The following is a 17,831-nucleotide window of genomic DNA, read 5'->3' on the forward strand; positions in this document are numbered from 1 at the left end:
AACGAAAAAGCTTCCGAAAAGATAAAAATGAAACCACAGGGGGGCAAATTGATACGTTTTAAACCACAGGGTAGTAAAGTGAGAATGCATGAAACCACAGGGGGGGTTTTTGAAGTTTTCCCAAAAAAATTTAAGACAGTTTATACTTCAACAACATCTATCCGTCGAAAGTTCGGAATGTGCGGATTTTTTCACTAGTTTATATTTATATATATAAATAAATAATTATATATATATATATATATAATATATAAATTTTTATTATATTAATTTTTAGTCCAACTTAAATAGAAAGCCCAACTCAATTATAAAAGATCCATTTATATGTAAAATTTTAATAATTATATCAAAATCTAATAAGCAAAATTTTACTTAGAATTAGGGTTTTGGATCTCTCTCTCTCTCTCTCTCTCTCTCTCTCTCTTTCCCGAACCCAAAATCCCCCGCGGCGGCTCCTCCTCTCTCCTCTCCCTCTTTTCTCCTTGCTCATTCATGGCGACGATCGTGGCGACGTCGGAGGAGGATCCCGTGCTCGCGGTGGTTCGATTCACCTCCGAGCTCGCTTGGGCCGACGCCGGTCCAGAGGTATCCCGCACCTCTTTCCATTAGCGTTAGGGTTAGGGTTTGGGTTTAGATCTTGCAGAAAAGTTAAGAACAAGATCATTTAATCCACATTTTTGTTCTTTTTATTACTTGTTTTTTGTTCGACGAGTCAGAAAGAGTCTGCGGTTCGAAAAAGCATGCCAAAAGATCTAGTTCTTGTCAATTTTTTAATCGCCGATTGTTTTTAAGAATGGGTGTCAGGAGAAGCAATTCCGTTTTTCTTTGTTAGCACATGCAAATCCTTCAATATTAGAAATTAGCAGTATTCTGGTCTTCTTCCGACATTTTTTTGTTGGATTGAAGTGATTGTAACTTCGTTAAGCGGTTTTGGTTGTGTACCGTCGGACAGGTTGCGGAACCTCAAGTGACGAGGCTCTGTATGGAAGCCCAAGACTGTATGCTTACAGGGAGATGGTTGGATTTGGTTTCTCTCATGCTTACCTCTGCCGACCTGGTCGTGTCGCGAGTTTCGGAGAAAGGTGTGTAGCAGCTTCTTTCTTGTTTTGTATTTTGCTAGTTCTTATGAGAGCTATAAAATTGGCTGAATGAATTGCTTGCGATTAATGTTACTTATCTCTTCTTAAACTATGAAACCTAAAACTTATGAGGCTGATAAATAATGGGAAATTTATTTGTCACTGAGGCCCAAATTATGGCTGCTTATTTCTTCGCTATTCTTGCCAAAGCACTTGAATGTTGTTTTATTTGCTACATATCAAACTTGATCTTTCTTCCTTTTTATTAGAAGACAAGATTGGTAGCTTCTGAACTTCTATTTAGTTCATGTTTATATATTTATATATATATATATATATATATATATATATATATATATATATATAGAGTTGAGCTAGAATACTATCGATAGCAAACGGGCTCCGTTGTCACCCATTTGTTTTCGATGATGGAGCCTCCAAATCGACGATCGGCACCGTTGAACATGATCTATACCACTTGAAGTGTTTAGAAATTAAATTTTCCAATCATTCAACAATTGTTCTCTTATCCATCGAATGGACACAAAAATGAACGGCTGAAAAGATATTTTTAAAAATGATGATAGGAGTCTTTGTAATCAAGATCAAGGAGTTAGATATTGTTTTAAAATAGTTTTAAAAGAATTTTCTAACAAAAATTCAATTGATTTGGATATCTTTACGCCGTTAACGAGAAAACGCCTCATATCGACCATTAAAATTACAAATTTGAAGCCTTTTGATCATTAGGAAATGATTTGAAAAGATTTTCAAATTTGATTTCTAAACACTTCAATAGTTTAGATCATGTTCAACGATGCGATCGTCGATTTGGAGCTCTATTATCGAAAACAAATGGGTGCAAACGGAGCCCGTTTGCTATCGATAGTATTCTAGCTCAACTCTATATATATATATAATATAGAGAGAGAGAGAGAGAGAGAGAGAGAGAGAGAGAGATTCTATACTAAATTTTAGATTAGAGATATTGATCTTGTTTTAAATAGTATAAAGTATTTTAGGGTTTAGGGTTTAGATTAGAGATATTGATCTTGTTTTAGAGAGAGAGAGAGGCTCGCTCTATATTATATTTTAGATTAGAGATATTGATCTTGTTTTAGAGAGAGAGAGAGGATCTATACTATATTTTTGATTAGAGATATTGATCTTGTTTTAAATAGTATAAAGTATTTTCTATCAAAATTTTACTGGATTTCAATATTTCTATATGTTTCACTTGCAAACGGGTAGTGATGATACAATACTAAAATTTTAGATTAGAGATATTGATCTTGTTTTAATAGTACAAAAAAAATTTTATTAAAATTTTACCTGATTTTGATATTTTTATATTGTTAAACTTGCAAGCCGCTTACATCGACCATTAAAATTGTTGATTCTGAGCCCTTTAGATCACTAGATAAATAATATCGAAAAGTCACAAAATTTGTTTTCTAGATATTTCAAATAATCTAGATCAAGCTTAATGGAGTCGATCGACCATTCAGAAGTCCCATCATCGAAAACAATTTGGAAGTACAAAGGTCTTTGTGCTTCTAAAAGGACTGCAACTCAACTCTCTCTCTCTCACATACACACACACTAGTAGAAGTGCGCGTGCAATGCGTGCTACATAACTGTCAATAGTATTCTAGCTGAACTCTCTCTCGCTCTTATGGTACTATTATGGATCCAAGGGTAAAAAAATTGATTGTAAACACTATTCATCAGCTATCAATAGTATTCTAGCTGAACTCTTTCTCTCTTATGGTACTATATGGATAAGGGTTAAAAAGTTAATAGTAAACACTATTTATCTACTATCACTAATATTCTAGCTAAATTCTATATATATATATATATGGAGAGAGAGACAGACAGACAGACTTGAATATACTTTTTTATCCCTTGGATGCATGGGGGGAGAGACTTGAATAGTATTGATTGTAGAGGAATATACCCGGGGGGGGGGGGTGTGGAGGGGGACTGGAATGTACTTTTTATCCAAAGAGAAGAAAGAGAGAGACTGAATGTGCTTTTTATCTCTCGGATAGAGAGAGAGACTGGAATGTACTTTTTATCCCTTGGATCATAAGGGGGAGCGAGAGACTTGAATACTATTGATCGGAGAAAGAGAGAGACTTGAATGTACTTTTTATTCCTTGGATGCATTTTGGGTGGGGGACTTGAATCCTATTGATTACTGATTACAATCAATATACTTTTTATCCCTTGAATGTATAGAAGAGAGAGGGAAGAGGGAGCTGACGGGAGGATTTTATTTAGTGGTGTACTATTATGGATCCAAGAGTACAAACTTGATATAATTATACTAGATGAACTCTCTCTCTCTCTCTCTCTTCTCTCTCTTCTCTCTATATATATATATATATATATATATATATATATTATATATGATGTATGTAAATAGTATACTAGATGAAGTCTCTCTCTCTCTCTCTCTCTCTCTCTCTCTCTCACTCTATATAATATATAATATATATATATATATATTATATATATATATATTATATATATATATATATATATATATATATATATATGTAGAGTCCAGCTATGGTGCTTGTAAAAGCACCAAGCACTTGGTGCTTGTAAGTTTTTTACCGTTAGATCTACTTCTCGAATCATTTTCAACCATTAGATTATACTATTCAACCAACCACCCACTCAACCCTAGGGGGCCCACATCATCCTAACCGCATATTTCTTAATCTAATGGCTAAAAATCTACAAGCACCAATAACTTGCTACTTTTAAAAGCATAGGAGCTCAATTCTATATATATATATATATATATATATATATATGTATGTATGTATGTATGTATGTAACTACGCATGTATGTAGGTGTAGTAAATTACAGTACATGTCAAAGTTAACTTAATGTTTGACTGCGCTATGAGCTGAAGAGTATATATATATATATATATATATATATATATATATATATGTAACTACGCATGTATGTAGGTGTAGTAAATTACAGTACATGTCAAAGTTAACTTAATGTTTGACTGCGCTATGAGCTGAAGAGTGGCTCCATCTTTTGTAAACCTATGTATAAGTCTGATGGTAACTAGATATCCTTCTAATGAACTTATCCTCCTTATGTTTCCATGTGCATAAAGGATTTGGTAGCTTTTTGATTAGTAGAAGAATTTCCCTTGTAAGACATAATTGCTGAAGTTGATCAATCTAATGGGTCTTATATATTGGAGGTTATAAATGTGGTAGATTGTGTTTATTTCGCGGTTGACACATATTCGTGGTTTGGAATAATGTCATATAGAGCAGGCTACACACACTTTTTTTGGTACATCTGTGATTTATGTGATTCTGAATTTTTAAATCCTCTGTTGCCAATAAAGTAATTAATATATTTGAGGTAGTTCAAACATTTCTACTCTTAAAACTGATGTCTGTGCATTAATAATTTCGTTTACTTGTATCTAGAGCATTGAAATAAGTCTCCAATAAGGGTTATCGTTCTACTTGCACGGGACATGTTTGCGCCACTGGCATGGGTGGCACGTTGGCATACCTTAGCACAAACCCTCTTTTATATGTCTATTTTCTGCATAGTAGGCATGGCAGCATCAGCTTATTGGCATGGTCTGACCGTGCTAGTATGTCACGAAAAATCTTCAAGTTATATATTTTAATATCCTTATAGAATATACAGAATATGGAGTATATTGTTATAGTATGTATATCGCATATAGCATATAGTTTGTGTACTGTGTAGTGTAGACTATAAAGCATATAGGATGTCGTTGTCACAATTCTACCAGGTCCAAAGTCAATTAGCTAGGATGTGTTAATTTTTTATGCATTGCTGGTTGGGTGTGTCGCTTTGACCAGCTGGAGTCTTTTATTGAGTTAATTAGTTAATTATGTAGCGGCTAGTAGTGTTTCTAATTTTTTGTGGTGGTGGGTTGGAGTTGCCAGAAAATAGGGTAGTTGCTTCATTCTATCTCTTGATTCTCTTCTATATGTAAAGAAGTGAATGGACCTTGTGTGAGCTTCTGTTGCGGAGTTTTAAGAGGTCTAAACTATTTCCTCCGTTTCATCTGTTACTATCTCTCTTTCTCTTTCTTATTGTTCTCAATCCCATTCTTCTCAATTGCCTAACTCTTCCTATTCTTCTCTCAATTATCATTGAACGTAAGGCTCATGACAATCATTCAGAGTAAATTGAGTAGATAATATATAATATAAAGTAGATAAAACATAATATATAGTAAAAAGTAGATAATATATAGTGTATATTGTATATAACACATAGATATGTGGTGTATAGAGTATGTATATAGAATATAATGTACTATGTAGTATGTAAAGTGGAGTACAGAATATGAGGTACATACTATAAAGTACAGAGCATATAGAATGTATATAGAGTACAGTATATATTATAGAGTATATCGTATATACTGTATATTGTATATAGTATGTAGGTATATGGTATATAGCTCATGGAGTATATACTTTTTATGCTCTATATTGTATATATCTTTTATGCTATAGTATAATACTAAACCCTCTATAGTTTATACTGTCTACAATATTAGAAATTATATAACAAGGATTGCTTATGCTGCCTGTGCTGTACCGTGCTGAGACCATGCCAACATGTGGCATGGGGGGCGTGCTGACACTGTATTGACAAAATGTTTTTTTTTTTTTTTGAGTTTTTAAGGTCTTTTCTTGAGTTTCTTCGAGGTAAAAAGTTTTTCCAAAGTTTTCCATAGTTGAATCATATAGGTCTTGTAAATCTGCTAATGTGTATTGCAAATAGTGAGTTAAATTGCATGATAAGACCATCCTTTAGTATAAAAAGTAAAAAAATAAGATCTCCCCTAGTACGTTATTCATCTTAGATGTAGTGAATTCATCTATATAGTGTTTTTCTGTAAACCTTTATCCAATTACAACTTTAGAAATATAAATAAAATGGATTTTTTAGTTATTAAGACCTTTATAACTCTATTTGTATTAAATTGTGGGAGATATAATACTTAGCCTTTTTTATGGGTACTATAGATGTTAAAACAATCTAAAAAGCCAACTTCTTTAAAGTTTGATTAAAAAAATTTGTTGGAACATGCTAGTGGCATGCCGCTGGCACACGGGGGCATGCTGACATTGGCATGCCCTGTGCCGCCGTGCTATGTCATGCCGCTGGCAAAATGGCACGGGTATGCTAGTGGCATGACAATTCTTACTACGTCATGCCGCTGGCAAAATGGCACGGGTGTGCTAGTGGCATGACAATTCTACTATATACTCTACATTGTTTGTGTGTAGAGTATGGTATGCATTGTCACTCTTCACCAAAAACCTGACTTCTAATTTCTTATGTACTTCTGTTCGCACTGTTCTGGTTGAGCTCATGAGACAGAAGCTGGCGTAACTAAAGCTGAAATCTATTCACTCTTGTGCTTTATAGTAATTAACCTGCTTTCTTGTACTTTTTCTTTTTGTGCTCTTGTAGATCTTGAATGTATCTTCACAGTAATCTGCAACCTTGTTACGAGGCCTAGTTCACCTGATGAAGCACTTGAAATGGCAAAGCAGATTTCTGCAAAGATTATCCAACAGCCAGATGATAAACCTGCTCTCCGCTTGAAGATGTAATGAGCTATTAACTGCTTATTGTTTAGTAGCTTCTATTTTTCAGCTACCTTAACATGTTACTATGATCCAAAAACAGTCTGTTCATCCTGTACAATCTGCTAGAGGACCCATACAGCAAGTTCTTTGTGTACATGAAAGCGCTTAAATTGGCCGCAGCTGGTCAAGTTACTGAAAGCATAATACCTTCTTTCAAAAAGATTGATAGCTTTTTGCAAGAATGGAATATTGAAAAGATGGAGCAAAGGGAACTATTTCTTGCCATCTCTGCAGTTCTGAAGGACAATAGAAGGTGTGGCAAACTGCCGAGTTCTTGTTTACACCAGTTTTGTTTAAGCTTGTTAAGCTTTGCTTAATTATCTCTTTATTATTTGCAGCACGAGTAAAGATTCTTTTGCCTTTTTGAACAAGTATTTAGCAACATTTTCTGGTAGTGGCGAAGATGCATATACGATGAATGATGCAAAAGAGGAAGCTGTACGAGCTATTATTGAGTTTGTCAAGTCTCCAGACGTCTTTCAGGTATCCTCTTTTGAAATTTGTCATTTTGCAGCATCTCTTGAAATGAATTATATGCAAAAAATAATGGATAAAATCTATTTTTGCAAATGGTAGTGCATTGGAGATTTGTACCGAGTAGCTCTGTTCTATAAAATTGAGCTTTCATTTAATCAGTTGATAATCTTATTAGCATTTTGAATTTAGGGCTTGTATGCGGTGTTTGAAAAGGCGCGCCTGAGGCGTGCGCCTCAGCGCCTAGGCGCGAGGCGCGGGCCTCCGCGCCTCAGCAATAGTGAGGCGAGGCGCTATTGCTGAGGCCCGCGCCTAGGCCCTGAGGCGCGCGCCTCAGACGAGGTGCGAGGCGCACATAAGGCGCGCGCCTCGGCATATTTAATATTTTTTGGATTTTGGATTAAAGTTTTCGGGTTATTGGGTTTCGGATATAAATGTTATGTTTTAGCCCGATAAGATTAGTAAAAAAATCTAAAAGAAACATAAAAAAACTCTAATGAAATCCATCTACCGCCCTCTCCTCTTACCACTCTCTTCTTTTACCGCCCTCTTCTCATTCTTGAGGCCAAATGAAAACATTGGCACCACAATCACTTTTAAGTTGAAAGTCGAAATATATATTTTTTAACTTGAGAACCTATATGCATGTGTTTTCTTTACTTTTTTATAGTTATTTTAGTTTTGTATAGTTATTTTGGAGTTTTTTTAATGTAGAATATCAAATTAAATTACTGTGCGCCTCGCCTTCTTGAGGCACGCGCCTCGCAGTGCGCCTCGCGCCTAGGCTCCAGGAGAGTCTTGCGCCTTTTTGCGCCTCGCGCCTTTTCAAACACTGCTTGTATGACGTCCGTCTTTTCCTTTCGTCTACCCTATGTGATAATGCTGCCATCTTGGGATAAGCAATTTATAGAAATTAACTGTACTATAAAGTTGTAATAGGTTGGAAAGTTACAATTTTCCTTTTCTTTTCCTCGAAACAACATCATTTTTAAGCTTCAACAACCACAACTTGTGCATTATGGTTCTACAATCTTATTTTATTTGCATTAGATTGAATGGATTCTGAGATGAACTCAAATACTATTGCAGTGTGATTTGTTAGATTTGCCTGCTGTTGCACAGCTTGAGAAAGATGGAAAACATGCATTGGTATACCAACTACTGAAGATATTTCTCACCCAAAGGCTCGATGCTTACTTAGATTTCCAAGCTGCAAATTCCACCTTACTGAAAAGTTATGGTATGATGATTGTGATGCTTCTGCAATACTCGAGCACTTGTTTACATTCAGATGAACCATTTTCGGATGTTTCAGTTTGGTCCCCAACCTTCCAACCATGACAATTGGATCTCTAATAGCTCTATGCTCGTCCAATCTTGCCATTTTTGTTGAATTCGTCTGTTGAATCTGATGGAAGTACCTGTTCACCATGTGAGAATTCCATAGTTGCTTATTGGTTGTTTGATGATGATTACTGGGATATTGCTGTCCAATATAATAGAGAAATTCAACCGAAAGGGTAAAGATTACACTGAAATGGGATGACTAAGGCCCCATTAGAAAGAATTAGAAGGTTGGGGAACAAAATTTCTGAGACTTCAAAAGGTGAAAGACCTGTGTTGCAATTTAGTTTTTTTATATCTAATATCTCATTGCAATGAATCTGTAGGCCTAGTTCATGAGGATTGTATCACAAAAATGCGATTGATGTCATTGCTGGATCTCAGTTCCAAAGGTTCTGGGGAGATTCCTTATTCTCTAATAAAGGATGCACTTCAGGTAATTCACACTTCCGAAATGGCCCGCCACTCTTCACTGTTGCTTTTGCTTTCACTGTTCTGAGAGAATAAATTTTACAGATCACTGATGATGAGGTGGAACATTGGGTTGTAAAAGCAATAATGTCCAAAATTATAGACTGCAAAATGGATCAGATGAATCAGATCGTGATTGTCAGGTAATTCACTCCTAGTAAATTTTCCTCTATCCTTTTTCCCTCCCCCTTTTCCTCGTATTTGAAATATTTATGATCCAAGTACTTTCATTATGTCATGTGCAGTCGGCATACGGAGCGTGCCTTTGGGCTATCACAATGGCAAAATCTCCATTCAAAACTGAGAGTTTGGAGGGTAATATTTTTTAGTTGCTTTTCATCTCAAGTAAAATAGTGTCAAACGTGAATAATGAAAATGTTTTCAAATGGATAGTTTTCAGGTTATGTAATACCTGTTGAACTTTTCAAATTTCAGAGTAATATTGCCAATGCAGTCAGCACAATCCAGGCTAACAAGGTATCTGAGGATGGAATGCAGGCAATGCAAGGATTAGTCATTCGTTGAGTTTGTATCAGAGAACGTATCGTCGATTTCTTCTTCAGTTCGCTAGTTAGCGGGGCCTTTCAGAGGGGAATTCGTTGAGTTCTGTAAACTCTCTGTCACAAACACAACCGGCATCTGTTTCCCCTTTTCTTTCGTTTTTGTTTAAATCTATGAAGTTTTGTAGAAACATGTGCAATGATTCGACAAAGTAATATCCCTTCAGAGTTCTAAGTTTATCGTAGAGCTTGAAATCTGCTAGCCAGCAGATGCTGCCTACTCTGTCTGTGTTTTCTATGCATCATTCTTTCTTATCGCCGTATGATTATAATTCAATACACCTGCATACTTTTGCCAGACCTCTTGGGAGAACATTCTGTTTCTTGTGCTTTATTGGTAGGCAGCCAACAGCTGCAGAGTACGGGTGTGAGGCATGTATCTGTTGTTGTTCTCTTGGATTGTGCACCTTCGCCTTGCAGGGATGATTACTGCTTGCTATGCTTAGGCCTCAAGTGTCTGATGTTCACAATGGTGTTTTACTTGTTAGAAGCACTTGGTTTTTGTTAGAAGTTTCTATCTTTTTTTTTTCTTTTTTTTTTTTTTCCCTTCTTTCTTCGAGTCTCGTCGTGCACTAGAGATGGGCATCGAAGTCAGATTTGTAGAACTGTTAGGGCTTAAGTAATGCTCTAAAAGATACTGGTAATGCTCTCTCTGTTACGCAATATCTGAGTAACATCTAGGACCTTTGAATAACTTTGTTCTTCTGAGGCTCTTCCCCTATTGTAGAATCCACTCTCATCTCCCTCAACTATAGGGCATTTTGGAACAGGTTCCTGGGATTGCACTTTTTTCGCCGAGGCCCCTTGCAACTTTTGATTTTTTTTTTTCTTTTGTAAATTTAGTAAATTTTAATCGAAAAAATTGGTGCTTGTATCAAATTCATTAATGATTTCACTAATTGCTTTGTGGCAAATAAAACTAGATCAACTAATGATTAGTAATAAATAGAGCCAATAAATTTGATATAATTTTTTATGTAACTAAGTATGAAAACACAACCAAAAAAAAGAAAAAGAAAAAGAAAAAAATAGTAGTTAAAGCAGCTCTCAATAAAAAAAAGGGAAAACTTCCAATGCCCCTCACGTGGTTTCACACTTTTTCATTTTAATATCCTATGATTTAAAGTGTATCAATTTAGTATCACGTGATTTCATTTTTATCTTTTCGTCAGTTTTTCTTCGTTAATATTTTGTTAAATTATATACAAAATACTTCATATATCCCATATAAGTTTATCGAATAATCACTTTAGTGCCCTTTAGTTTTAACTTTGTCACCGATTTAACGAAAAAAATTAGTGGAATCGATAATAAAAAGATAAAATGAAACTAGAGAGATTTATCGGTTTTTATGAAATTTTCATTTTCTTCAACTGGTTAATCATTTGGCTCTATGGGACTTTTTTCGAAAATAACTCTCTGAATTTTTGTAATTGGCCAAATAACCCTGTGAAAATTTTATTTGTGAAACTAACCCTCCTCTCGCCACTTCAGCCGCCACATCAGCATTTCTCACAAAGACGGTGACTCGTTCACCGTCTTTAGTGCGACCTCTTAAAGACGGTAAATGGTTTACCGTCTTCTAGGCGTGGACCACCTGAGAAGACGATGACTCGCTCACCGTCTTAACAAAGGCGGTGAATAGTCTACCGCCTTATCTAGGCGTAAACCATTCACCGCCTTCTCAGCAATTCCCCCTCCTTCTCAGCAATTCCCCGCTTAGTGTAAGGTGCCCAGAGAAAACGGTGACTCGTTTACCGTCTTATGAAGACGGTGAACTGTTTACCGCCTTATCTGTGCAAGTTTACCGTCTTTAGTGTAGAACTCCGTAGAACTCCACCCAGCCTAATTTCGCCAAGTCCTCGAGAGGCTAAGACACAGATAAGTCGGTGAGTCGTTCACCGTCTCATCTGGGCTCCACTTAACACCGTCTTTAGCGTCAAACTCCTAGATAAGACGGTTAACGGTCTACCGTCTTCATGAGGCGGTGAACGATTCACCGTCTTATGAAGACGGTGAACCGTTCACCGTCTTCATTAGGTTACCCCACCCCAGACCGAGCCCGATACCTCTCCCTTCCTTTTCCCGCTCACGATTTCTCTCTCTATCTCTCTGTCTCTCTCCACGAGCCGCCCGTCGTCGCCGCTACCAGTGCCGAGGTCGCCGCCCATGGTCGCCGACGTCGCCGCCGCCGCCCCTGCCGAGGTCGCTGCCCATCCCTCTCTCAGGTGTGTTTTCTAGTGTAGTTTAATGTAAATGTAGTTGGTGTAAGCTTCTCTAACTGTAAGTGTAGGTTTAATGTAAATGTAGGTTTAATGTAACTGTAAGTGTAGGTTTAACTCTAGTNCCAAAACTTTCCAGATGTTGGGCACCTCTTATCATTTTTCTTCGTTCGTGGCCCTGAAAATTGTTTCAATCCTTGTAAGAAGAATATAGCAGACAGTGAGATTTTTTTTTTTTTTTTCCTTTCCCGGAGACAAAAGTAGCGGACTTTTTTCAAAAATAACCCTATAAAATTTTATAATTGGCCATATAATCCTGTGAAAATTTTATTTGTGAAACTAACCCTCCTCTCACCACCTCAGCCGCCACATCAGCATTTCTCACAAAGACGGTGACTCGTTCACCGTCTTTAGTGCGACCTCTTGAAGACGGTAAATGGTTTACCGTCTTCTAGGCATGGACCATCCACCGCCTTCTCAGCAATTCCCCGCGTATAACCGCCTTCTCAGCAATTCTCGGCGTAGGTAAGGGTGCCTGAGAAGACGGTGAATCGCTCACCGTCTTAACAAAGGCGGTGAATAGTCTACCGCCTAGATAAGGCGGTAGACTATTCACCGCCTTCTCAGCAATTCCCCGCTTAGCGTAAGGTGCCCAGAGAAGACGGTGACTCGTTTACCGCCTTATGAAGGCGGTGAACTGTTTACCGCCTTATCTGTGCAAGTTTACCGTCTTTAGTGTAGAACTCCACCCAGCCTAATTTCGCCAAGTCCTCGAGAGGGGTCTAAGAGACAAATAAGTCACTGAGTCGTTCACCGTCTCATATGGGCTCCACTTAACACCGTCTTTAGCCTCAGACTCCTAGATAAGACGATGAACGGTCTACCATCTTCATGAGGCGGTGAACGATTCACCGTCTAATGAAGACGGTGAACCGTTCACCGTCTTCATTAGGTTACCCCACCCCAGACCGAGCCCGATACCTCTCCCTTCCTTTTCCCGCTCACGATTTCTCTCTCTATCTCTCTATCTCTCCCCACGAGCCGCCCTTCGTCGCCGCTACCAGTGCCGAGGTCGCCGCCCCCTGTCGCCGCCGCCCGTGTCGAGGTCGCCGCCCCGTGTCACCGACGTCGCCGCCCCCTGTCGTCGCCGTCGCCGCCCATGCCAAAGTTGCCCCTTGTCGCAGCCGCCCGTGAAAAGGTCGCCGCCCACGGTCGCCGACGTCGCCGCCGCCGCCCCTGCCGAGGTCGCTGCCCATCCCTCTCTCAGGTGTGTTTTCTAGTGTAGTTTAATGTAAATGTAGTTGGTGTAAGCTTCTCTAACTGTAAGTGTAGGTTTAATGTAAATGTAGGTTTAATGTAACTGTAAGTGTAGGTTTAACTTTAGTGTAGGTTTAATGTAAATGTAAGTGCCTTATGCCTTTGAAATGGCACAAATGCACTTTGTATTTGGTGTAAGCTTCTCTAACTGTCAAATATTATCTAGAGATTGTGTATTTGCCTTATGCCCATCCCTCTCATAGGTGTAAGAGACTTATGCCTTTGAAATGCACAAATGCACAAATGCACTATAGAAACCTCTTTTGGAGGTTATTTGGTTACTAATTGGAATAGCTTATTTGGTTACTAATTGATTTGATTTCGGGATTGGAAATAATTAGTATTCTACTATAGAAACCTCTTTTGGAGGTTTATTGCTAGTCGTTGGAAATAATTAGGATTCTTTTTCCTGTGTAGTTAAAATGGCTAGTCGTCGAATGTCTCTTAGCGTTCATTGGGATGGACAGTTAGTTATGGATGGAAATGGTCCCCGATATTTCGGTGGTCGTAAGAAATTGATCGCGATTCGTTCAGATACGACCTATACGAATTTTGAGAGGAAAATGTATCGTTTAGTAAATTATAATAGAGAAGAATGTTGTCTTAAATACAAAATTCGATGCCCTATGGAACCGAATGAATATATTGATCATGATATAGTAGATGATGAATCATTGGAGAGTTTAATTGGATTGTCTGAACATTATGGATGTGTGTCGCTATACATCGAGAAAGATTTATATCCGTCGGAGACACAATATCAGTCGCAAGGATATTACACAAGCCTGCTACAAAATGACATCGATGTGGGTTTTCCGGATGCTCCAATTGGTGACCGTGAAGTTGGTAATGAACCAGACACTTATCAGATGACAAGGTCAGTAAGATCTATAGATTGCGGTGAATATTTTATTTAATTACGAAATATTTTGATAAGTTTGAATAATAATTACTACAGACAGATTCAGTTTCCACGTGCGCAACCCTCGACGTCACGTGCGCAACCCGAGACTTCACGTGACGAACCCACGATATTTCATACACCTAATGAAAATTACGATTGGGGGTAAAGAAAATGTTGATTATTTTTTAATTAATAGTAAGTGAAATTTGATCGTCTTCTAGTAAGCATTCGGTACCTGTTGCAGGCTATCTACGTCCTATACAAATTGGAATGAAGTTCTTGATAATCTAGTCGAGGAAGGAGATGATAACGACGGTAATCAGGACGATGCCCCCATTCATAATGATGATAATCAGGATGATTCACCCATTCGTAATGACGATAATCAGGATGATGAACCCATTCTAGAGGACGACGATTGGAATGACCTAGCTGCCGACATTGAAGATGATCACGATGGTGGATTAAATTGCCTCGCGAATGCCATTTACAGTTTGAATGATGACCCGCATGTAAACAACGAATATGTAGACAATCCTGACGAAGAGCTTGATTTCATTGACTATCCGGAGCAATTTCCTACAGATAACAATTGGATACAAGAGTATGTTGTGAATTTGAGTGAGTTCGATGTTAGACGTACCAATTCCGATCTACCTAGCATTGACGGCACTTGGCTCCGTGAAATCTTTAAAGATAAGGCATCTTTAGTGGATGCATTAGATCGATAGCACATTACTCACAATGTTCAGATGAAAGTTTTGAAATCTACCAAAACAACTTATACAGTGAAATGCACAGTTGAGGGATGTCCTTGGAGGTTACACGCTTCGGTTCCTAAAGATGCAACATATTTTCGAGTTAAGACATATGCCGGTCAACACACTTGTGTTATTCCAATGCTAAATGCGGCGCACCGTAATTGTACTTCAAATCTCATATGCCAAGTAATTCTCCCGTTAATGAAGGTAAGACTAAATATGACGCCAAAAGAAGTGCAGGAAACGGTGCGATCCACTTTGCATGTTCAAATAAGTTATTGGAAGGCATGGCTGGCAAAGAGCAAAGCATTACAGATTATTTACGGGAGCTGGGAGCAGTCATACACAGACTTGCCTCGGTATCTTACTATGCTATAGAGTACTAATCATGGAACTTTTTGGCGGTTTGATCATAGATGGCCATCAGAGGGAATATGTCAGTTTGGCCGTGTTTTCTGGTCATTTGCTCCTTCTATTCAGGGATTCGCACATTGTCGGCCTGTGGTGAGCATTGATGCCACTTACTTGTATGGCAAATACGAAGGCCATGCATTGATAGCGACGGCTGTCGATGCGAATGATAGCATTTTCTCCTTGGCTTTTGCAATTTGCGAAGGCGAAAATGGTAGAAGTTGGCGTTGGTTTTTACATAACTTGGGGCATTATGTTATACGCAATCGATCGGTTTGTTTTATATCCGATAGATTTAGTGGTTTAAAGGAAATAGTAGCTGAGTTATATCCCACTCGACAGGGGCATGCACATCGGCGGTGTCTTCGACACATGAAAGCAAATATGGTTAAGCGGTTTAAAAATGAATCATTATTAGACAAATTCTATTATATCAGCAGTGCTCCAACATCGGTACAATATTATAAACTGAAAGATGAGTTACTCGCGCTAGATCAAGATGCTTGGAAGTGGGTCGATGAGCTCGAAGTATACAAAGAGTATTGGGCGTGGGCATTTGATGGAGGTCGACGCTTCGGGTTGATGACCACAAATATGTCCGAGAGTTTAAATAGGGTACTTAAGGGAATTCGTGCTCTCCCAATAACGGCATTTGTCCCGGGAACTTTTTATAAACTTAATAGTTATTTTGTAAAGCGTCGTGAAAATGGTGAAAGTATGACAGCCACGTTAGCACCTAAAATACAAAGTCGGATTACGATGACTATGGTGACGGCGCGGGGACACATTGTATATCGATTTGGTGCTAATGAGTTTGAAGTCCAAACAGGACACTCTAATTACAATGTTACCCTTAATGGAACACAAGCGGATTGTAATTGCGGCGAATTCAAGCTAACGGGCATACCTTGCTCGCATATTTTAGCAGTTTGCAGTAATTCACAACTAAGAATAGATTATCATAGTCTTTGTTCCCATTGGTATACTGTAGAGTGTTATTGCCAAACATACGCACCGCTTTTCCATCCAGTTCCAGACAGACGCTACTGGCCACGACCCCAGGCCCACCAATTATACCGCCTCCCGTGAGAAGGAAGAAAGGTCGACCACGATCAACACGTATTCGTAATATAATGGACGAAACAAGTGGACGATGAACAAAATGTAGCATTTGTAAGCAGGGAGGTCATTATAGAAACACCTGTCCACAGAATACAGAGATAGCACAACAAGGACGTCGACGTAGGACTTGATACCTAACTTAATAGTATTTATGAAACTTTCAATCTTTTAATATTCAATTCGCTTTTTGATAATATGTTACTAATTACAAATTATTTAAAATTGCAGATGGCAGATCTAGAGGAGGCGAGACCAGTTGATGAGTCCGTCCTGACAGAGCAGCATCTCCATAGGTCTTCATTTATTACGACTGAGGTGAGAGCCAAAATTATTGTTTTAAATATTTTCTTTAGTATTTGTTTGAATATAAATGTTGTTCTAACTGATTTTTTGTCACTATAGGGATATCGCGGGGTGCAGTTCATAGAGTATGGCCGCAAATTAAACCAGTAGGAGCTTGATCATCCAGCAGTGCTAGATTTGCTACGACAGTATGGATTTTATTATATTTCTCGACTTATGCGTCTACAGCTGGATCAGGCATTATTAGGAGCTTTGATCAAGCGATGGAGACGGGCGACCCAGACATTTCACTTCCGCCACGGTGAGATGACGAGTACACTTCAGGATGTGGCGGTTATTTTGGGCCTTCGTGTCGATGGAGCGCCGGTCACTGGGACTACAATGTATCCGTGGCCAGATATTTGTCAGGCGCTTTTAGGGGTTGTGCCGGATGACATCCGAGCTGGGCAGATTAGATTAGATTGGATATACCAGCAGTTTCATCATCTACATTTGGATGCTCCGGCTGGATTAGTTGCAGCCACTGTACGTGCATATATATTATATCAGATTGGCTGTAGTCTATTTCCAAACCCCACCGGATATAGGGTTCATCTTAAGTGGCTGCCACTTATAGCAGATTTTGATGCATGCGACGCTTTAGCCTGGGGTGCAGTAGCACTGGCCTATCTATATCGAGCTTTAGGATCGGCTGCATTAAAAGGAAAGTTCGAATACTGTTGCTTCGCGACATTAGTACAGGTATTATGAGTAATATATAATAATTGTTATATAAAGCTTCTCCTATTTAAGTTCAACAGTTTAATTTATTGTCATTTATTTATAGATTTGGGCGTGAGACCATCTACATGTCGGCCGACCTACTAGCGTTGGAGCTGTTGCTGACATGGCTGATTGCCCTATGGGTTGCCGGTATAACATATAAATTTGATACCAAATATATATATATATATATATATATATATATTTGCAACTAACAAATATACTTTTCAAATATTAGGTGGACGAACGCCGGTGGGTTACGTTTTGCAGCAAACGTTAGAACAACAGATATTGAGTTCTACAGAGATGAGTTAGACCAACAGAGAGAGACTCAGGTACATATTAATGCAACCATTTTTTGACTATTTCAACTGATATTTTAGCTGACTAATATTGGCTTTTTCACA

General features: G+C 38.3%; 1 protein-coding gene across 1 annotated transcript; it reads left to right on the forward strand.

The window, feature by feature from the left end:
- Nucleotides 390-9,842, forward strand: LOC109726799 (eukaryotic translation initiation factor 3 subunit M-like). Its single transcript, XM_020256587.1, has 10 exons — nucleotides 390-585; nucleotides 953-1,082; nucleotides 6,595-6,733; nucleotides 6,814-7,026; nucleotides 7,112-7,256; nucleotides 8,337-8,487; nucleotides 8,918-9,027; nucleotides 9,108-9,205; nucleotides 9,308-9,377; nucleotides 9,498-9,842. The coding sequence occupies exons 1-10, from the start codon at nucleotides 493-495 to the stop codon at nucleotides 9,585-9,587; spliced, it is 1,239 nt and encodes a 412-aa protein (XP_020112176.1). The 5' UTR covers nucleotides 390-492; the 3' UTR covers nucleotides 9,588-9,842.

This window comes from Ananas comosus, linkage group 21 (assembly GCF_001540865.1).
Source record: "Ananas comosus cultivar F153 linkage group 21, ASM154086v1, whole genome shotgun sequence".
In the NCBI taxonomy this organism is placed as follows: Eukaryota; Viridiplantae; Streptophyta; class Magnoliopsida; order Poales; family Bromeliaceae; genus Ananas; species Ananas comosus.